Below are 23,880 nucleotides of genomic sequence, written 5' to 3'. Positions count from 1 at the left end.
ATAATGGTTGTATTCAAATTAAAAAAAATCTATTAGATAATCATTGGCCAGGATCCCCAGAGATTGTGTGAATCATGACCACATACGCAACATCCCACAACAGCTCATATGTCATTATTCCTGACCTGTAGATTTTTAGCAAACAACAGTTAGACTATATTAGTCTCTATAGAAAAACTTGTCCTAAAGCATGCAAACGATGTATCAAACGTATAAGAGTATGCATTATGATGATCTAAATGTTGAAACATCTTCAAGGCATATCATAGTGCATGCATGTAATTCAAATAACATATATTATAAGAAATTAAATGTTGGAACATATAACAAAACTAACCATAGTGCATTCACGTAACTCAATATATAAGGTCCTTTGCATTTAGAGAAGTAAAGTTGTACAATTATCTTTTATGTTCCATAATTAACCCTTTATGGGTACACACATTTTGATTACGCCGAGACAAGTGAGACCATTTGGGAGTTTATTATGCTTGAGTGTTTTAATACCCCGAATAACTATATGAATTAGATTTTTAAATGGTCGGTATAATGTTTGAGAAAACTCTCATAAAGGCAAAATTCTAGGATGCATCCAACTTCTGCAGAAGTTGTAAGATTTACCCACCTAGGACAGAAGAAGTAAACCAAGTTTCCTAAGTCTTTGGGGTAAGGAACCATTGAGCTGTTGCCGCTCGTAGCAAGCTTGGGCATACACCACCAGCACACTATTGTTTATACCGTCTACCCTCTCTAAGGTAGCACCAGTATCAAATGGGCATCAAACTTATTAATTTAATATTTATGACATTGTTGTACCTGCCTCATTGGGCAACCAAGGTTTCAAGAGTCCATGTACTGCACCAAGGTACAACATGTGTCAGCCTTCATGGCAAGAACACCAACTACACCAGTGTGGTAGTTAATACATTATTTTATGCTACCATATGATCACCCATCCAGTGTACTCGTGGTGTCAGAACATCGACGAGGTCCGAAAACAAACCCCGGTATGAAACCAATCGGGCCTTTATTTATGTTTATGTTTATGTTTATGTTCATGTACTTTATTCAGTAATACTATCTGGGTGTATATGGAGTACCCCGTTGGCCCAATTCGATCACAAACCCAGGTGAACTAAGGATACCATCACAACATAGTATTGCCCTGACATACAAACACATTCCAAGTGCTCGTGTAGCACTATCAAGGTTCAATTGAACCCGTTCTGAGTTTTCGTACATTCATTGACCATGCAAAAGTCCACAATTATATAAATTATCAAACACATGCTTTCACTGCCATACTTTCATGTTCGAGACAATGGTCATGATATTCATATCAAAAACAAAATATATAATTTCATGTGAAACACAATTGCATATAGCATATCATGTGTCTTTGCAAGGTTTGTGTTAGATATATAAATCTTTTCGTGTACAAGTAATCAAAATTGTAACTTGTACAAAGATGTCATTATGTTCACATAAAATGATGGGTAAGACCCTAATGAATCTTACCTTTATCGTAATTTCAATAAGAATCAATCATTCATATAAGTATCCATTTAACAAAAGTAATGATACACTCATGAAATATAAACATTTGATTTAATGTACATATGTATGATTTAATATATATATATATATATATATATATATATGTTTCAAGATCTACAGTAGGCTGCCTCCCATTTTTTTTTATACGCAGGCGCTTTCGATTGAACCCAACCTGGAACAACTACTACCCACCCTGCTGTCAACCACAAAGTAGTAGCTAGCTGAGGTTTGGCAGACCCCAGCCGGTTTGCCATAGTTTTTTTGTTTTTGTTTTTTTTATTCGGCTATGGCAGTCTTGGTAACTATCACAGCTATGCCCGAAACCAGCAGACTGGGGGTCGTGCAGACCCCAACCTGCCAATTTATGGCATGCTGCTGTAAGCAACAATATCATCCAACAGGTGTCGTGCACCTTGCTATCGCGTGCTACGCTCGGGTGCACATGGCACAAACCTAGATCAGGCTAGGTCAGACAATCTTGGTCTGGTCAGGTCTGACCGACATGACCTGGGGTCAGCACGGAGGTAAGGGGCTAGGTCACGCAGGCTCAGTACATCCACTGCTCACACACACACGCATATATATATATATATATATATATATATATATATATATATATATATAGGTTTGCAAAAATATAAATATTATTTTTTTTCCAAACACGCCAGTGCATTCGCATATGTGATCACAAGTTATCACATCATTCATACATGTTTAGATCTAGAACTACATAAATTTCTTGCATTGAAATTCAATAATTGATGGCAGACATGAAATCAACTCATTAGATTCAACACTTACCAATGAAATCAGATTAACCATATGCCTTGACAATATTGTATTTTGTAAAAAAATTTATATCTCGGATTGGGTTAACACTACAAGAAAAATGTTAATTAGCGATGGAAATTTGCGATAGAAATAATCTGTCACAAATTTGTGATGGATTAGCTAGAGAAAACTAGTCATCCTTAAAATTGAAATTAGTTGCAGAATTATTGACAAACAAATTCTGTCTTAAAATTCATCGCTAAGTAACGACGAATTAGCGACAGATAAATTCAGTCTCAAACTCCATCACTAATTAACGATGGATTAGCGACAGAAAAATTCTGTCTCAAACTTTGTCACAACTTAGCGACAAATGAGCAACAAAATTTTTTCATCACTAAGTAGCGACATATTTTGAGACAAAATATGTCTGTTGCTAAGCCGTCGCTACTTCTTGATGTAAAATGACTGATCTAGAGCACGAAATTGTCTCCCTGCTTTCTCTCTCTCTCCCCTCTTATGCCGATCCACAACCCTTTCTCCTCCCTCGCTCGATCCCCCTCTGTCGCCTCCCATCCTTCGAGCTGACACCGATGACCGAAGCCGCCAGCCACCCCTCCGAACACCACCACCGTCTCCTTCTTCTCTGCTGCCACCGACGACCATCGACCGTCGACCACCCTCTCTTCGATCACTACCATCTCCCCTTCTTCCCTCAGCGACCCCGCCGACGACCCACCACCTATTCCTCCAGCTCCGGCAACTCAACCAAAGTCCACAACGACCACGCTGGTGAACTTGTCTCTCGTACCCTCACGCCTCCTTCCCCCCCCCCCCCCCCCTATCCCTCTTTCCAATCCGGCAGGGGCCCCACCCCCCCTGCTGCTGGTACTTTCTGGCAGGGGGCTCTGCCTCCTGTCCTTATTTAAGCAACAATGGCAGGGGGATCTGCCACCCTGCCGTTGTGTTTGCTCTGCCAATAGGGGGCTCCAACCACCTGCTGCTAGTACTTTTCGACAGGGGCTCCACCCCTTGCCCTTATTTAAGCAACAATGGTAGGGGGATTTGCCCCCCTACCTTTGTATTTGCTATGCTGGCAGGGCCCTCTGCCGCTGGTACTTTCCGGCAGGGGGCTCCGCCCCCCTACCCTTGTTTAAGTAATAGCTGCAGGGGATCCATCCCCCTGCCTTTGTGTTTGCTTAGTCGGCAGGAGGCCCTGCCTGTGTCTTTGTCTTTGGCCGACAACTTATTTTTTTCTGCTTCTTCTCGTGTATTTGTCTTTGGCCGGTAGGAGTAATGTGCATTACAGGTGCATAGCAAAGAAAAATGTGCGTTGCTTAATGCTAAGCATCGCACGCGGCTTAAAATGCTATGCAAAAAGAAACAAGAAAAATGCAAATGCAAAAGCATGCAAATCGGGTAAATACCCGTGGTGAATAAGTGATGCAAGAGCATCACATGCTATTTACTTTCTTGGATGCAACACTTTTCTGCTCACACACTCACTTAGTTGTGAATATCTAGGACTGTTTTGTTGGAGTTAGGAGATCATGTTCAACATGATTTGAATGTATGAGAATAGAAGTGCTCTTATTTTTGTAGTTCGGATTCCGTGTTAGTCATGATTGTAGTTAGTGTGATATTGGAGTGTATTTGCTGCAAGTACATATTTGACATTGTTGTGATATAAATGATTAAATATATTGCAATGTTTGACATGAGTATCTATGCTTGCATGAAGTTATTTTCGATTTGATTATGCATTCCATGTAAAATTATATCATGAAAACCTGCTTAAAATGATTGTATCATGTGATATATATATATATATATATATATATATATATATATATATATATATCAAATCATTACATCCACCATCAACGAATGATAAATTAGATATTTTCTTTATCATAGCATTATTATGATACTCTTTTAACTGGTTAAGCTAATATCCGTAACATCATAAGACAAAATGGTTGCAAACCGTGAATGGATGTACCGTAAGATAGTTGATAATGAGGTGTCGCTTGAATATATGGATGGTATCAATAATTTTTTTGAATTTGCAATGGCAAGTGTCAGTATAGTGGATTCCACCGGTTGGATCAGGTGCTCCTGCACAATGTGTAAGAACAATCGATTTGTACAATCTCATGGCGTTAGACATCACCTATACAAGAAGAGTTTTGTTAGTGGTTATCAGAATTGAATGCTTCACGGTGAAGAATTTTGAAACAATTTTAACGCACGGATGGATATAGTGCACAATAATTCATATGTAAATTTGATATTTGATATGGCAGGACCAGAACTGGGTTATGGGTTATGCTATGAGTCCTAGTGATGTACCAACTGGGGTAGAGAAAAAAGCAACAAACAATGCAGCTAGTAGATTTTATGACTTACTTAAAGATGCTGATGAGCCATTGTGGAATAGTTGAGAGAGTCACACTATCTTGTCTACAGTTCTTCAACTACTGAATTTGAAGTCAGAGTATAATTTGAGCCAATCATGTTTTGACCATCTGTGCTCTATTGTGAAGAGTATGTTGCCCAAAGATGAGAAATTGTCATAAAATTTCTACCGTGTAAAAGTTATGGTCAACGCTCTAGGTATGGGGTATCAAAAGATAGATGCTTGTCCAATTCACTGCATGTTGTATTTCAAAGATAAAAAAAAAACAGATCATGTCCGTCATGTGGGCATCCTTGCTTCAAGCCAAAGACAAGGGACAATGCTAGCATGAGGTCAAAAGAAGTGCCATACAAGTCACTCCGCTAAATTGGCGACAAATATTAGAGATGAATACATATTCATCGTTAAATTTTAGCTATGGTTTATCGACGAATATGTATCTGTCGTAAAACCAAATCAGTGCGTATTTAGCGACGGATTAGCAATGGATCATAACATTAATTAATCTGTCATAAATTAGCAACGAAAGTAGCGACAAATCAGTTCTGTCGCTAATTAGCAACAAGGAAATTGCGATGAACGCTATCCATCGCTAAGCCATCACCAATCCATCACTAAACAATTCAAAGACAAATTTACGATGGATTAGCGTTGGATAGCGTTCGTCGCTAATCCGCATTATTCTTGTAGTATAAATCAATAACTATATAAATATATTGGGAGTAAGATTAGATTCTGAGTTGTATTGTTTTAGAAATTGAAAACACGTAATGAAGGTATATATATACATTGTTAAAACATTTTGATTTTTGTATCGCATCTAAATTAAAACTTGATACTCAAAAGATGAATCCATAACTGACATGTAACATACTCCTTATGAAATCATAGACATGAAAACAACACTTAGACATAAATCAGTTTTTTCTGAGTCGCATCTTAGTCAAAATCAATGCACATGAATATCAATATATATGTAGAACCAAAAATCTAAAAGAAACAAAGGAGATAAGTTAATTCAAACGTCAAACCATCAAAATCTGGAATAATCAATCACGATTCACAATACATAATCAGATTTTAGACTATCTTACTAGATGAACAAGTTTGAAATAAAAATATGTTTCTTCGAATCTATACTCATCATAGTACGATTTGATTCACGGCCATTGTGTCATCGATCTCAACAATCACGATGGATTGATGTCTATAGGGATGTAGGTCCTTACACCCAGGTCCATGAACAATGATACAAGAACCCTACCTTGTTGAAGCTTAAGAAAAATTGCAGAAATGGGCAATTGTGTAGCCTACACATGTGCACCCTCTATGAACATTAAACTACACTGTGCAACTCCTCTAATGAAGGCTCTTTGCTCCAACCATGTGAGAGAGATGAGAGGGAAGTGAGAGAAAGTTGAAAGATAGAATCAATAGGGACAAAGAGAGAGATGTTTGAGGGATATAGAAAGGGAGGAGAAGAAAATGGCATGTGATCTCCCTTTCTGATGGATTTTCTCAAAACTAAAGGGAAAGATGAGAGGACACTCCCTCTTTCATCATTGGTGTTCCACCTCCAACAAGGTAAGTTTAAATCTTTCCTCTTTGCCTTTATTTTTATTATTATTATTATTATTATTTCTTTGTTTTATCTGGTATTAAAGAGAATAGAGGGGAGGTCAATCCATCCTTCCCCTTTCTTTCTTGTTTTTTCCAAAAGTTGTGTCTTTTATTTGAGGAGGGGCCCACTATTTCAACCCCTTATCTTTTTCTTCTCTTTATTCTTTCTTTATTGCTTGTTTTATTTTTCTTTCTCATTTTTATTTGAGGAGGTGCGCCATGATGACCCTTTTCCATGTCAAGCCTGACTAACATGTGATTCCCCCATCCCATGTGTTCCCACTAGGGTTACGAGCCCATATTGCTGAGTCTCATGTGGTAGCAGGGTGGGTTGAAAGGCAGTGCTGACTGCGAAATTCCGACTTCAAACTGTAGCATGTGTGTGTGCGCTCACATGCAAGCTTAAACTGTGTGTACCTCATGGGGTTGAAAAAGGACCTTGAGGGGTTTGGCGTAGTTATACATCGCACCCTTGGGTTTTGAACTTGCAACGTCCCAACAGCTCCTGCTAAACAAGCGTATTTAACACGCGTGAAATGGTAAAACCTATCAAATACAGATCACATCATTTTAAATGTTTCACATTAAAAAAAGACAGTTGAAAAAAACGCTGAAAACTGAGTTGCGAGAAAATCTGCTAACAATACATACAAGTTAAATTCATATTTAATTTTGTAAAATAAGATTAAAAAACAGCCATATATATGAGATTTTAACTTGAAAATCAAATTAGCATATAAGAACTATCATATCCAGTTTCATGAATTATTGTGATTTGAATCATGGTCTGATCCAATTAGATTCATAATTGCTTTTTTTAAAGTATTTATTTAAACATATTTTTTTGTGTTCTAAAAGTTACTTTCAAAAGAACACATTTTTTGCAGTTTTTTTTTTGTTTGAAAAATATCTAAGTTTCATGTTTGAAAGGGAGTTTTGCAAACTATGTTTACCAATAAGAAATGTCTAATTAGCTAATCCGAATCGGATTTAGTATTACCATTTTCCCACTCAACTGTGGTTCCAATTTGGCAATTAGGCCAGATCCGATAAGGCCGGATTCAAATAATACTTAGATCGACCCGTACCCATCACCAATTGGTAGGGCTAACTCCTGCGGGTCCGATTGGTCTCCGACCCCGTTGACAGCGGCGGATATGCAGCGCCACTTCACTTGACTTTATCACCATCCATCTCTGAGATGGACGACAAAAAAACACCCTCACAGTTGTCAGAACGAGGGATTCTGAACAACAAGACAGCCCCCCGAATATTTAGCTCCAAAATCCCCGGTCTTCTTCTTCTTCCAGTAGCGATTAGCGAAAGAAGTCAAAGAACCACAAAAGAAGGATTAGGGCTGCTACGGTGGGTGCGTCTCCACGTTTCTGACCGTAAGGTGGACCAAGTGAGCAGGCGAAGGCGGAAGAAGACGACGACCTAGGGTTAGGATTTTCCACAAGAGCTCCATTCCGGCGCAGAAATGGCTTCAATGGCGGCTCGAGCTCTCCTGATCCTGCACCTTGTCGCGATATCGTCCTTGGGGGCAACCATGGCGCATGAGCCGCAGGGCTCTTGCGGCTCCACTAGACATGAGAGCTCCGATCTCCATGTCCATCATGACCACATGCATCATCATCATGACCATCATGATCATCTCTGCAACGACCATCATCATCATCATGAGGAGGAGGAGGGAGTTTCCAGAATTAAGCTCCCGGAGGAACTCGCGGAAGAAGAGGATCTGAAATCGTTCGGTTTCGGTTCGCGCAACGACGACGACGGCCGTGGCGATCATCTCGCGTTCGGCAATGGCGACCTTTCGAAATTGGGTATGACATCCCCTTGTTGGATTCGGGCAATTGGGGTCGGTTGGGGATTAAGGTTTAGCTTATTGGATGTTTGATGGTTTTCTGTGAATTGGGTTCTTTTGGAAGGTCTTTGGATCCACGCGATGGGTTGCTCGATGTTGGTGAGCATGGCGTCTTTAGTTTGCCTCATTCTTTTGCCGGTGTTCTTCTGTGAGTGTCTATCTTTTTCCAGCGTTTTCTTCGGTGAATTGGGAGTTTTGGTTTCTGATTTCTTGTTCTTTGCGTTTCTTGATCGATATTTATACGGTTATTGATTGTAATTCGGTTTGCTCTGTGGGTTTTTGCAGTGAAAGGAAAGCCATCCAAGATGGTGGTCGATTCGTTGGCTGCATTTGGAGTTAGGTTTTTTCAATCCCTACCTGTTTGTCTCATTGTATCAAGTTTGTTGTTCCTATTGTTTGAACCGTTCTGATTGTCGCTATTTAAGTATCCATGTGCAATTCTTCCATAACTAGATGTGCAATATTTTAGTATGCCTTGAATGTTAATTGTTGTAGTGTAGATTGGCTGTAATAAGCTCGCTGGATAGTAAAAATTGCAGAATCTTCATCCTGATAAGAGAAACAAAGAACTGTGATAGTGTAGATCAGAGGTGGTTTTGGTTGATGGTGGAGTTATGACATCTTACCCCGTGTTACTTGTGTTCAAATCCCAGTAGTGATTATCTGCAACCTGACTAATAACACTGGAAAAAGAGAGTCACAATGTTGATCTAGACCGGGGATAGCAGGTTAGGTAGTATCGTATGTAACCAATTCCGTTTTTGTATTCAATCCCCACCCCAGATCTCAATTGCGTGGCCCCCACCTCATGCTTCCTAAGTGAGATGCATGGATCCCAAGTGAGATGTGGGTTGGATATTGAATATAACGCATGATCGGCTATGGGCAATATGACTTGATATGCTCTCAGACGGACTGAATACAATACTTGGATGCTAAATATCTCGCAGCATGATTATAACTGCTGTGTCTCTCTCTCTCTCTCTCACACAGCTTTGAGAGAGTCATATTGTTCAATTTTAGGCTTCTGGAATGATGATCTGTCATCATGTAGACATTTCCATTTCGAGCTGTTGAATTATACAAATTATGTTTGGATTAGTATATGGAAACTAAATGAATCTTATATTGACAGGCCGGAGCAATGCTAGGAGATGCTTTTCTTCACCAGCTACCACACGCTTTTGGTATGATAAAATCTTCTATGTTTTTCGATGTGTATTGTCCCCTTCATTGTTGTAATTAATATTTCAGCACAAGTTCAGCTGGTTTTTACCAATTTTTTGTATTTTGTATTGTCTATTTTGTTTTAGGAGATTTCAGAATTATAAAGTCCTTTTTTTGAAGGTTTACTATGGAAATTTGTTGAACAGCTAGCTATAGTTTCTGTCTGTCACTAAAAAATTTTTTTTACAACTCTATGCTACACCTCTAGCAATTCAGATAATTTTGTTGGACTAAAAGGCTCCTATTGAGTAACTTTCTAGTTTTTTGTTTTTATTTTGAAAACATGTCATATATGTCATCCATATCATGTGCAACACTTTCCAAAATGAAGATACTGAAGTTAAAAGTCTATCTCTCTTGTAGCTAAGTACATATAAACCTCATTAATCAATAATAAGATATCTTTTATCCATTTTGATTATTTGAATGAGTAGCCTCCAAATGTCTTCAAACATCCACCAATCTTTTAATATTATTAATATAAACATCAAAGTTTCACAACTAAAATGACATTTAGCTTGGGTTTAAAAGATATCCAGCAAGCTATCTAATACTAAACATACTGTTAGCTGTCTATCAAGAAAACTAATTTGCGCACTTAAGAACAACTAATGCCCATTGTGTCATGTTTGCTTAAGTACATAATAATGGTCTTTCTTTTCTGATAAGAAGTTTAAATGGGAACACTGACCTCTTGCAAATGGATGCAAGAGGTTGTTCTAAGATGACATTAGTCATTAGGAGTAGAAGAAGATATAAATGGTGGTTGAAGAAGATATGAGGGAGAAAAGGAAGGGAATTTGCATTTTAAGCATAAAATAGGTAAAGGAGCACAAGGGAAAAGGAGTTTATACATTTCTACAAGGATGGAAGTAATTTTAAACTGCTACTTAACACGTGATTAAGGTAGTGGTGGTCTAGAGTACGGGTTATTTTCTTAACTTTGAAAAATCTGTAGGATTATTTGAAAAGCATCGACGCGTTGGTTTATAGATTAATTCAGAGAATAAATTTGGCGAGTATTTGAAAGTCACCCTTCAACAAGATATAAATCTTGCCACTTTTATCACTCTCTTTTGTACTCATTGGCAAGAATATCTCACTCTTGTATCCAGCAAAAAAATGCCTCGTTTAGCAATTTTTTTGGCTGTATTAGTGGCATCCTTTTAATAAGATCATCTCTTTTTTTTGGTTTCTACAGAAAAATTTTGTTGTTAAAAGTTATTTGGAGCAATGGTCCCTTGATGGAAAATCTTTTTTTCCTTTTCACTTTAAGTATTTTGATGTACTTGTTTGAATCTCTACCTCTGAAGATTGTCCACTTGATTAAAAAAAAATGTTTTTCCTGTGTGTATGTGGGACATTTCATTTTATTATATTAAGAAGTTGGTGCTGAAGTGTGACAGTTTCCAGGTGGTGGTCATAATTCTCACTCACATGATCAAAATTTGGACCATGGACGTAATCATCATCACAACCATGGACATCCTGAATCACATTCTCATTCTCTGAATGATCTTTCGGTTGGACTGTCAGTTCTGTGTGAGTACAGACAACACTCTAAACATATTGGACTGGAACTTCTGCCGTTTATTTTCAATGTGGGCTCTTTAATCTTTGCACAAGACAAGTTATGCTTCCTTTTTAAATGTTAAATCCATTGTGATGGACCTGATGTCCTCACATGTAGGACTGAACAATTGTGTTACATAAAAGAAGATAACTACTTTTATGCTTTTTCATGGTGCACAGTTATTATAATTTACTTCTAGACTTATTAATATGTGTACATGCAGATGCATGTTTGGTGTAAAGGTTTGCATAGATATGAAATCGTGTTCATGATGAGTCAATCTTGTCTGATCCTCTGAAGTCATGTTTAGAATTCTTGCAATATATTTCCTCTTTTACTCTCTTTTCATGTGGAACTAGGTCTGTTTTAGCTGTGCAGAAACTTAATATGGTTGCATGTGATTTACTTATGCAGATACAGGCAAACTTTAGTATTATAATACTGAGCAATATTACAACAAAAAGCTATTTGGTTAACTTGATAACTTCCAATTCAACAATTGCCTGCATAGCCATAAATAACAAACCACGCCATCCACACACATGCATGCACAAGAGCAAATTATACACACCAGTGTTGTGAAAAGCGTTGAGGCGCTCCACCAAAAACTGAGGCGAGGCGTAAGCCTCAATTTTTTTTTAACTTTAAAAAAATTATAAAAAAATCTAAAAATACAAACAAATAAAGAAATGCTTTATTGATGAAGTAACAACCAATAAGAAATAGAAAATCTCAAATAAGTACTAAAGAATATGAGATTAACATATAAACATAATTAAGAAACTGATTACATAACTGAAAAATTAATTATATAATTGAAAAATATAATGTCCTATAAAACAACAACCAATAAGCAATAGAAAATCTCAAATAAGTACTAAAAAATATGAGATTAACTGGAATCTGTAACTGATTACATAATATGATATGTTCTTCTTCTTCTTCTTCTGTTTTTTTTTTGTGCCTCACGCCTCAGGCTTGCGCCTTGAGGTGCAGAGGACCTCGCCTCAAGGCGAGGCACGCCTTTTGCGCCTCAAGGTGCGTTTTTTATAACACTGATACACACAGATGCACACACAAAACTTTGAGTATCCAGACCAGAAAGATTGGAGCTTAAGCAGCCTGTGCCCTATTTTCTCTAGAGTCCCAGGCAATTATTGTTAAATTCTAGATCCAACATTGCTTTTCTGCATTTTGTAAATAGATTTAAATTGCATTGTGCCAAATATGAAAAAGAGCAAATAGTAGAAAACTTGGTCCTAACACACACCTACTTCCTACAGCCAAACATCTACAATTGTAAAAGGGAGCCCAACTTAAATCACACATAGAACAAGATTATATCAAGAACAAAAATTGCTCTCTAATATTATTTTGGGGAAAATTGCATTTAGGGGCCAACCTTTTGCCCTAATTCCAAAATGGGCCTCACTTTTCTGAAATTCCAAATATGGGCCATACTTTTCCTGAAAACAGTCATATAGGGACCTCAGGTCAACATCTATCATCTTGAAAAATGTGTTTCCTTTTTGGTTTCCTGTATTGTCATTTGATGATTAAGAAATACTCAATTCATCATCATAAAAAGCAAAAGGTGAACAGTTTGAAATTTGAATTGAACTCTTAATGATGAAGGCTATTATTGTAATTTGACTTATGATTTAACCTGAGTTAAAGGACAATAATAAATGCAGGCTCTTGTTTGGCAGTTTCCAGGATAACAGTGGCCTGCTTCTGGAATTTCAGAAATGTGAGGGCCATTTTTGGAATTAGGGCCAAAAGGTTGGCCCTATTTGGAATTTCTCTATTTTTTCAATTAAAAAAAAGCTGGAGGATAACCCCTGCTTTACATCAACCGGAAAATTAACACCCAACAATATTTGAAGGCTTAGGTTTTCCTTATTACTTTGTTTTCTAGGATTTTGTAGTCTTAGTTGCATTTTATATGCTATTAATATGTTTTTCTTTTTCTTTTGAACTTAGTAGGCATGTCCTCATTGCTCTTTTGTCATGGATGCAGCAGGAATAGTGATTTTCTTACTTGTTGAAAAGATTGTAAGGTATGTTGAAGATAGTGCAGGAAAAGAACCACATGCTTTTGGTCACATTCATCACCATGGACCGAAAGGCAAAAATTTGAAGGACCATGAGAAGTCGAGTGATCACCTGAATCCAGTGGTTGATAAGAGGAAACACAAATCAGAGATGGCATCCAATACAGAAGTATTGGGTGGAGAAGCCAATGGGGGTACAAAAGATTGTCAACATGACTCTCTTCATAAGGTTGGTCATTTTCTCGTGTCTGTAATCCACTCATCCTGTCTATTCTCATTGCACGTGATGTTTATGTGGTAGGATTGTGTTAGTTTAATTCTGGATGAGACAGATTTTCTGACACTCTATTCTTGATGATTTGCATGTCAACTTTTTCTGTTATTACTTTATGTTCCTTTATGAGGTGGTATTGTGACTTTTGTAATGCACAAAAGAATTTCAGATACATTTCTCATTTTTTGTTTCTTTCATGAGAACTGAGCTTCATATTTTTCTAAATAATGCTTAGGCCATTTGCCTGCATGCATTATGATTATGGAAAATGATATATTGTTTTGTTTCTAGTGGGGAAATATTTTTCTGAATGACGTCATTACTGCAACCAAAATTGGTGGATTACCGGAGACCCATGATTTCTAGTTCAAAATCCACTCTCCTTTGTATCAGGTCTTTGGGCACTGAGCAACCTGTAACCTCCAACTAGCTCCTGTGACTTTGATTTTAACCTTTGCCAGTATTTTGTTATTCTTCTTCGCGTTGTCTCTTGCTTACTTCCTGTCCTCCTTGTACCTGTATTTTTCTCTTTCTAATAAATTTTCCTTTTGTTTGTATTCAAAGAACATTTGCACATTTACCATGTGCTGCATACTTGTGCATCCTATCTCTCGGCCTTATGATGTGTATGTGGCCGAGATTAGTAATACTAAGGCTATAAAAATATTACCAGAGAATACTCTTGTCGAACATCAAAGATCCTCATTTAGTGGATTCTGCTGCACTTTTGGGCTCGTCCATGTGAGAATGTGTGTTTCAAGTTGTTGTCAACAAAGAAGGAGAAGATGCGTTGAGCAAGGGGCGGCAGCTGCTGAAAATAATCCTCCACACACCGTCGTGCCCTATATTTCATATTATATATGTTACAATTTGGATCTGGTCTGTGGGACCCGGATCGGGTCTGACAGACCCAATAATAACAGTAATACAAAAGACGTTACATAAATGTTACATAAGGTCATCGGGTCCAGGGGTCCAGATCCAGACCCGTGAACAAACAACGTACATTCTCAATATCCTCTCTCAAGTTGTGCATGGTCTTGCACCATGGACAACTTGTTCTTCAAGAACCAAAATCGTATGCTCGTAAGCCCCTTAGTGAACAAATCAGCCACCTGATCAGTCGTCGAAATGTAAGCTGGTTTCACTTCTCTATCTTCTACCTTTTGCCGGATGAAGTGCTGATCAATTTCTATATGCTTTGTGCGACTATGGTGAACAAGATTGAAGGCAATCTATATGACACTCTGATTATCGAATAAAAGGGTAGTGGGCAAAATATTTTTTCCTATTTCAGTCAGGAGATGCCTCAATCATGTAACCTCTGCTGTAGCTGCTGCCATGGATCGATACTCAGCCTCAGTGCTGGATCGTGCAACTGCACGTTGCTTCTTGCTACTCCATGCTATTAAGTTTTCATTAATGAAAACACAGTACCCAGAAATCGACCGTCTATCATTTGGATCTCCAGCCCAATCGACGTCGGTATATACAACAAGTCGATGTCTCTCACCCTTAGATTTAGACTAATGATAGACTAGGCCATCTCCGAGAGTTCTTTTTAAATATCGAAGAATTCTCTTAATTGCATTCATATGTCTTGTGTGTAGGTCATGCATGAATTATGAGACTTGATTCACTGCATACACAATGTCTGGTCTAGTGAAGGTGAGATATTGAAGCATACCCACAAGACTTCGATATTGCCTAGGATCTCCATATGCCTCTCCCCATACTGTGAGCTAAGCTTGTGATTAAGTATGCTAGAAGTAGACAACGGTTTGCAGTCTTTCATACCTGCCTTATCCAATATGTCTAATGTATATTTGTGCTGAGTTAACAAAAGATATCCGTCATGCCGATCGACCTCAACCCCCAAGAAATAACGCAAAACACCCAAATCTTTCATCTTAAACTGCCGACTCAACAAGTCTTTTGTAGCTTCTATATGTTCAGTAGAGTTCCCAGTAATAATAATATCATCCACATATATGAGAAGTAAAGTGTTCACCTGATGATTTTGGAAAATGAACAGTGAATGATCGAGATGAGACCTAAGGAACCCGTGCCGTTGAATTTCAAGTGAAGCTATCAAACCACGAACGAGAAGCCTGCTTTAACCCATAGATGACTCTTCGGAGTTTACAAACATGTCTACTGGGACTGTGTTTTGCATAACCAGGAGGCTGCTCCATATACACTTCTTCTTTCAGGGTGCCATGCAAAAAGGCATTTTTAACATCAAGTTGACTGAGAGCTATGTCACACGGACTCGGCTAGGGAGGCGGCGCACCCGAGTCGACACGCCCCGACACGGGTGCAGACACGAGTGCGGCTTAGGACACGGCCTAGATTCAGTCAACGAATCGAGGCAGAGTCCGTCCTCGTTTTGGACTCAGTCAATGTTGACCGAGTCTATATTCATCTATTTTAGGGTGAAAAAACTAAAAGAAATGATTTTATATATATATATTTTTAATATATATATATATATATATATATATATATATATATATATATATATATATATATATATATATATATATATATATATATATATATATATATATATATATATATATATATATATATATATAGACTGTTGTGCACAGTCACAGTGACGGTGCACAGTCATGATTTTTTTTTAAATAAATAAATATCTATATATATCTATATATATAACCGAGTCCCCGTGTCCAAAATTTTTAAAATTGCGCCGCACCCATGTCGCACCCGCACCCGCACCCGCACTCATGTGACATAGACTGAGAGTCCATCCATATTGAACCGATAAAGACAAGATTAATCGAATGGTTCCCATCTTGACCACAGGGCTAAAAGTCTCCTCATAGTCTTGCCCATATTCTTGAGTAAACCCCTTTGCTACTAGTCTCGCCTTGTAGCGCTCAATGAATCCATCATGTTTGTATTTTATCTTATAAACCCATTTAGACCGTACAACATTTTTTTCTGAGGGTTTAGGGGCAATCTCCCAAGTCCCTCACTCATGTAAAGCCTCCATCTCCTCATTCATAGCCTCAACCCACTTGATTGACATAGAAGCTTGTACAAAACTAATGGGTTCATCTTGTTTTTCAATCTGAGAAATGAATAATTGTAATTTTGTGAAAAAGTTGTCATAACTTACCCATCTCTCAATGGGATGACAAATCCTATCAGACTTTCTGAGTTGCACATCAAGACACTGAGCATTATTCTTATTCCATCGCACGTAGACAACTCCTTGATACTTTGTGATATCTGGGACAGGTATTGCAATGTTATGTGCATCTGATGACTCTTCCCTTTGCATCTGTGCATTTGACCCATTGGGTTCAACAGGTAATGAATGATGTGGTGAAGAGCCATGTCTCTCTATCTGATCAAATAGCTCAGTCGCAAGCCATGGTTGATAGCTCTCAACATCTTTGTTGTGCCCATTTACCTTCACTAAATCCTCGATATTGGTCTCATCAAATACAACGTTCCGTGATATTCTGATTCGATTAGTGGTAGGATTATAGCAACGATACCTTCTGTACTGATCAGCATAACCAACGAACTTGCACATGTACGCTTTGTCCTGAAACTTGTTACGTTGAGAACTATCAATATGAACATAACATACACAGTAAAACACTCACAATTCATTATAGTTAGGGTGAACACCAAAGAGTGTAAAAATAAGGAGATTGATTATCTAGCAACTTCATTGGCAGACGATTTATAATGTGCATAGCGGAATGAAAGGCTTCAGTCTACAAACTTAAGAAGATGTGAGTATCATGTAACATGCTCAATGCACTTTCCATAATGTATCGGTGTTTTCTTTCCGCCACACCATTTTGTTGTGGTGTATAAGGACAGGAAATTCGACGGCTTATTCCGTTGTCTTGGAGAAATTCAGTAAATTTCTTTGATAAATACTCCCCCCCACCATCATATTGGAAACATTGAATTTTAGACGAGAACTGATTACATACTAGAGCATGAAATGAACAAAAAAGCTTAAATACCTCGGATTTATGCTTCATAAAGTAAATCCAAGTGTATCTGGAATAACTATCGATAAACGTAACATAATAGCGATTACTTGATAATGAGGGTTGTGGGGCAGGTCCCCAGACATCAGAATAAACAATCTCAAAAGGCACAAAAGCTCATTGATTTATTGAATTGAAAGGAAGAACATGGCTCTTACATAATTGACAACTGAAACAAAGTGAAAAATTAGAGTCAACACTCAAACTATATCGTGGAACAAGTCCACCAGACGCAAGTCTCTCAACGGATGAGCGATTACAATGACCCAAACGACGATACCAGATTCTTGGCTTATTACACTAAGATAAACAAAAACAATTTTCGGATGACAATGCTTGGACAACCTGTGATTTTGGCGAAACATCACGAACAGATGAAGACTCCTTGATGACATACATATTCCCCTGCCGTTCTCCTTCAACGAGCGTTTTCTTCGTGAGAAGATCCTTGATACATAAAGGAGTAAATTCGACAGAAGAATTAGTATCATCAACAATTTTAGAAACAGAAACAATATTTTTGACGATGTTGGGAGAATAATAAACACCAGACAATTGTAAAGAAGAAGTAAGAAGTTAAAGAGTGACATTTCCAGTATGAGAGATGGGATGAAGAGCACCATCTTCAGTTTTAATACTAAATTTTCTACGATAAGAAACGGGCCTTGAAATCTTACCGATATCACCTGTCACATGTGCAGCAGCCCCGAAGTCAATGTACCAAGTCCCTTGTTCACTTTGTTTGAAGTTCAACCCTAAAAGAGCAAAAATCAAAAGGTTCTTCACATTATCCCTTTGATCATCCTTAGATTCTTCTCTTGCCTTTCCTCTGGTGAAAGCTCCAGCGCCATTATTCTTGCCTTTGTTTTGTGGATTATACCAACAATTCGCTTTAATGTACTCCTTTTTGTTGCATTGATAACATGTTGGTACATTTCAGAAGTTTTGGTTCCCTGAGAAGGTGTTAGTCGGCATGTTGGGTGTGGGCAGTAATCCACGACCTCCTTGACCATTTCTTACCTGTCCTCGTCCTCCTTTAAAACCACCACGTCCCCTTCCTAGCACCATTCCTATGACTAACACATCCTGATTGCTGGAATTCATAGTCATCCCCTCACCTCTAATGGTAACTTTATATTATAGTAGCTTTGCACGAAGATCTTCAAAATTGGGCAATGAAGGGAGACATAGGAGGGAGGTGACCAACATGTGATAGTCCGGCCCAAGACCATTCAGTACTTGTTGAACTTTATCTTTATCAGGGATCTCACAACCTACCATTGCCAGTTGATCTGTGATAGTCTTGGTTTTGTTCATGTACTCCGTGACTGATAAATTTTCTTTCTTCAAAAGTTGAAACTCTCTCTTTAAATGCAGAATCCTGGCCTCTGAGATCTGTGAATAAGTCTGCACCAATATCTGCCACAACTCCATAGTTGAACATTCATCTTGAATGGCCACTAATACCTCTTGGGAAAGGGTAGAGGTAATGTATGCCACAATCGCCAGATTTTTTTTCCTCCATGCCGCGAATTCTGGATTACGAACCAATGTGTTGAAAACCTCTTCTTTATCACCTCTCCTCTTGCAAGACAAACTCTGGTGGTGCATGGACAGATCCATCAAGATATCTAGAGAGATCCAAACTCCTAATAAAAGGCAATATTTGCCTCTTCCAAATTAAGTAATTCGAGTTGGTGAGTTTCTCGGAAATAAGTTGGCCAAGGAAGCTCGATGGGAGAGAAGGAGAATCCATGAAGAGAATAAGAATAAATAGTGTTGAAGAGAAGAACGAGAAATAGATCAACAAGACAGTCCAACAAGTCAGAGAAACAATCGGCCCAACAATCTGAGTTCACCACCTTTTTTTTTAGGTCTGACTCACTTGCACGATCTGTAAGAGTCTGATCAGACTTTCGCAGATTCCAAAGATATAAAGTCAAGTCTGACGAAAATTGGGTATGCTGATTTGAAACCCAATAAAATTTGTAAGATGAGTATTCTAACGTGAATAGTCAGAGCTGATGCTAATGCAAGACAGGAACAAGTCCAAGGCAGGAACAGATCTGATGCACTAATCAGATCTGGAATCAACGAGAAAGATGGGTAAAAAATAAATTTGACGTCGGCAATAAGAAGAGAAACATATCTGGAGGAACAGATCTGATGCACTAATCAGATCTGGAATCAACGAGAAAGATGGGTAAAAAATGAATTTTGACGTTGAGAATAAGAAGAGGAACAGATCTGGAATGAAAACCAGATCTGAAATCCAAAGATTAAATCAAAATAAAACTAGAAGTTTGATTTTGAAAACCAAAGATTGAATGGTTTTGGAAGAAAAATATGGAGCAGATGGAGGAAACAGAGAGAAAAGATAAGACAGAAAGATAAAGAAAATAGAAGACAGAATTTTTTTTTTTGCTAACCTGGAACAGAAGATGAATCTCTCGAGACACTTTCTGGAATCTGTTTCACGCCCTTGAACTGAAGTCAGATGTGATCCTGCTCTGATACCATGTGAGAATGTGTGTTTCAAGCTATTGTCAACAAAGAAGGAGAAGATGCATTGAGCAAGGGGCGGCAGCTGCTGAAAATAATCCTCCACACACCGTCGTGCCCTATATTTCATATTATATATGTTACAATTTGGATCGGGTCTGACAGACCCAATAATAACAGTAATACAAAAGATGTTACATAAGGTCATTGGGTCCAGATCCAGACCAGTGAACAAACAACGTACAGTCTCAATAGTCCATATGTGATAGAACCTTTTATATACCTGGATTTGAGAAAGGGGATGGTCCAACTCCTTTTTTCGTTAGGTCCTGTTAGGACCCTCCAAAATCGTACTTTCAAGTATTTTTTGTTTTATCTGAACTGTAAGATGTGTTTGCCATTGTCTACTCAATAGAGAACATGTATTTGATTGAGATTTTTTATGCTCAGATGTATTTTAAAGAGGTAAAAAAATCAAGGGTTGATATTATACTAAAATTTGATGATAAAATATTATGTTTACATCAAATCAATTTGAAAGAAAGCTTGTTCCTTAGTAAATAAAGAATGATAAACACGTCTAACGGTTCAGATCAAGCAAAAAATACGTAAAAGTATGATTTTTAGAGGGTCCTAACGGGACCCAACGGAAAAAGGGTAGGACCATCCCCCTTCAATTTGGATTTATGTTGCAGGAACTATTTTGAATTTTAGTTACCTATGGACCATTTACTTGTACTCACAATAAAGAGTAGGAGGCTAACTTGGGCTGCTAGTTGTTTGTTCTGAAAGATTCTTGAAATTCACACTTTATGTATAAAACTTCATTTGCTTAGTGTTCATTAAACCACAATAATGTTGCAGATTCTTCTGTGCAGAGGAAAGCCTCTATTGAACGTGATGAAGATAAGAAAGAAACATCAGATTCTGCCAAAAACAATATCACTGCAGTGGCTGCTGTGACTGATAAAGACCCATCAAAACAGCCTTCAAACTTAGTATTTGGTTATCTTAATCTTTTTTCTGATGGTGTAGTAAGTTTCTGTTCATCAACGCACATCTTATCTCTGATTTCCTTTTGCAAATATGTCATTGACTTCATACTCATGTAATCAGATACAATATTTGTGAATGTTGCAGCACAATTTTACGGATGGGATGGCTTTAGGAAGTGCTTTCTTACTTTATGGTTCAATTGGTGGCTGGTCCAGAACATTGTTTCTGCTAGCACATGAGCTACCTCAAGAGGTTCTTTTCTTTTCTTGTCAGGAGCTAGCTGAAAAGTTCTATTCATCTAGTTGTATCAAGATTCAAGACAGGTGTACTTGAATATTGCATGTGACCTTGTGTGTGTGGGTGTGTGCACACGTGTGTCCAATCTTCGTATATCCTGTGCAGGACCCTCCTATCTTTATACATCCTGTAGGACTCGTCCATCTTCATACCTCTTACTCTGTAGACAGTTGAACTGTAGTACAATCCTGATATAGATCATGTAGCGAAAAATTAATACTTTCAAGACAATGATTAAATTCGAATGTGTGGTTGGGTGTAATTCTCATTAAGTATTGGGGAACTCATTGTCTTTTCCGCCCTATGCAGGTAGGCGATTTTGGAATCTTGGTTAGATCAGGCTTTAGCGCCTTTGAAGCTCTTTTTTTCAATTTTCTATCAGCACTGGTGGCACTAGCAGGAACTGCACTGGTGAGCATATGGAACAATGTCTATTGTGTTAAAACTTCCCTGAGAAGGAAAGATTTTCTCATGTAGCAATGCTTCCTGCAGGCTCTGATATTAGGACAAGACCCCGGCCACTCTTCTCTGATAGAGGTAAGGTTGATCGCATAACATGGGCGTTGCATAACCATGATATCAGCTAACCAAGCACGTCATTTCCTGCCCATCTCAGATGGACGGTGGTTACTATGTTTTCGGATTTTGGTTCTTGCAAAAAAACTTGGGGAGGGAAAATCTCAAGATATTTTGAAAATTCTGGTTTTCCTCAAGAAATTTCTGAAAAATATTGGCATATAGAATACACACTCACACGTTGCAAAATTGTTTTACACATTATAATAAAAATGCAATATTTTCAAAATGGTTGAAAATATCAACAAATTTAAATTAAGCCTTTTGGCAATATTTTCAAAAGGGCACCGCTGATAGCCACCCATCATGGCATTTCTCAAGATGGGTATGGTCTCCATCTCGAGACTGCATAAAAAATGACATTTTTTTTTCAAAATATCAGCCATATTTGTGACATTTACCTAACTGATAGGTTCATCCATAAGTGCTCTTTATTCAGTTGGATCGATTGGGATGATTACTTGACTCTGCACATTCTGTGTTTTAGAAAAAAAAAACGCTTAATAGGCATATTTTGACACTCAAAAGTTTGTGCAGGGATTTACAGCAGGAGGGTTCATCTATATTGCAGTTGCTGGAGTGCTCCCAGAAATGAACATAGGAAATTCGAGTTTTAGAAGCACCGCAGTCCAATTGATTTCCCTGATCTTGGGCATGTCGGTTGCTCTCTGTATATCTCTGTTTGAGTAAAATACATTCATGTTGTATTCATTTTGATCATGTTGCTACTCAACATTTCTATGTATTTTCTCTCTTAGAAAACTACGAGTTATATATGTGGGATTTACATTTTCTTAGAACAAAAATGTAGAGAACACCTTCCATACTCGTATTTCTTTCACACCAAAGAAAAGCAAAAAAGTAGAAAAGGACGGTGCTGCTGGGTACATGAAGTCATGACTCATGATCTGTGAACAGGAAAAGGAACTAATAAAAGAAAAGTTGGTAGAGAGTATCCTTTTTGGGATGATAAGGCTGGTGGAGATATATTCTTACGAAGTTATGATTTACATTGGTGATGACTGATGACATCATGACTCTAACTCGTTGCATTGATGGAGCATTTTGATGATGTGCTCTGAGGCGCTGAAAGATGGGGGGATGACATGATGATCACGGGGGATGGTCTGATGCCTCTTCCGTACTGGCTGCTGCTGCACAGGAGGTGGTGCGGTTGTCACGGCTTCCTTCATCACCACTGCTATGTCTGCCTTCCTGCGCATGCCTTCTGCAAAGTGCTCTTTCCATATTCTTGCATCCTGTAAAGCCAGACAGATAAGTATCTAAAAATAAGCCACCTCTCTCTCTTGCGCGCAGGCACACACACATTTCATGTCCAGGAATGCAACATGTTGTATTTTGGTTATCATATTTAAACTCTGGGGAACAGCGGGGACAATTAGGCTCTGTTTGAGAGCGGTGTTGTGAGTGAAAATGAGGATTTCCCAGAATCGCCGCCAGTCTCCACTGTTTGGTGTTTTGGATTTGGAATGGGAGAGGAGATTGGAGGGAATTTGGCTCGGCTGTGGTTTTCAACTGCATCCTTGTGAGGATGATGTGAAACCCATTCCCATTGTGCCCTACCCATTACCCTCCCAACACTCTCCCAAATAGAGCCTTAGACTTTGTCATTCATTCGTGCATATTATTTCATGCAGGAGCGAAGGAAAATACCGTTGTCCCAGATGCAAGTTCTTAAGTTAAACCTCAAATTTTGCGCATGCAAGAGAGAGAGAGAGAGAGAGAGAGAGAGAGAGAGAGAGAGAGAGAGAGAGAGAGAGAGAGAGAGCTTAAACCCACAAGCCTTGGCAGGCATGCAAAGCCATCTGCTAAGCAGTGTCAAAAAGCAAAAGAAAGAGTAAAAGAGAAAATTAAACCATCAATGCATGACTGAAGTCACCATGAGATTACGCAGTAAGAAACTATCATCCCTGGGGGGCAGAAGAGCAAAGGTGAGAGAGAAGTAACAAAGGAAACAAGCTGAATGATGAGCTTGATGCCAGTATCATTTAGCCTAACAAGCACAACGAGGTACAACAGCAGATTCAACACTACTGGTCAGAGAGGGTGCTATAAGGGTATGGAGCATTTTTACCAAACA

The 23,880-nt window shown here is 38.3% G+C and overlaps 1 protein-coding gene across 2 annotated transcripts; it reads left to right on the top strand.

Moving 5' to 3' along the window:
* Positions 1 to 7,675: 7,675 nt before the first annotated feature.
* LOC149846607 (IAA-alanine resistance protein 1-like) lies at positions 7,676 to 22,579 on the top strand. Of its 2 annotated transcripts, XM_089998093.1 has the most exons (11): positions 7,676 to 8,196; positions 8,302 to 8,385; positions 8,523 to 8,572; positions 9,373 to 9,424; positions 10,878 to 11,006; positions 13,058 to 13,320; positions 20,789 to 20,944; positions 21,051 to 21,158; positions 21,513 to 21,614; positions 21,696 to 21,740; positions 22,317 to 22,579. In XM_089998093.1, exons 1-11 carry the CDS (start codon positions 7,848 to 7,850, stop codon positions 22,467 to 22,469), a joined length of 1,491 nt encoding a protein of 496 aa, XP_089854219.1. In that variant the 5' UTR covers positions 7,676 to 7,847; the 3' UTR covers positions 22,470 to 22,579. The 2 variants fall into 2 exon arrangements, with proteins under 2 accessions (XP_089854219.1, XP_089854221.1); XM_089998095.1 differs by lacking the exon at positions 10,878 to 11,006 and having other exon boundaries at positions 7,680 to 8,196; positions 13,061 to 13,320.
* The last annotated feature ends 1,301 nt before the right edge of the window (positions 22,580 to 23,880 follow it).

Source organism: Nuphar pumila, chromosome 2, assembly GCF_984573655.1.
Source record: "Nuphar pumila chromosome 2, dmNupPumi1.hap1.1, whole genome shotgun sequence".
In the NCBI taxonomy this organism is placed as follows: domain Eukaryota; kingdom Viridiplantae; phylum Streptophyta; class Magnoliopsida; order Nymphaeales; family Nymphaeaceae; genus Nuphar; species Nuphar pumila.
This window is presented reverse-complemented; position numbering and strand designations above follow the sequence as displayed.

Bases quoted from the DNA above. Each gene is read 5' to 3' on its own strand.
- LOC149846607 (XM_089998093.1), top strand. From the start codon at position 7,848: ATGGCTTCAATGGCGGCTCGAGCTCTCCTGATCCTGCACCTTGTCGCG. The intron at 11,007-13,057 runs GTGAGTACAGAC...TCATGGATGCAG, and splicing joins GGTTGGACTGTCAGTTCTGT to CAGGAATAGTGATTTTCTTA. The intron at 21,741-22,316 runs GTAAGGTTGATC...AAGTTTGTGCAG, and splicing joins GCCACTCTTCTCTGATAGAG to GGATTTACAGCAGGAGGGTT.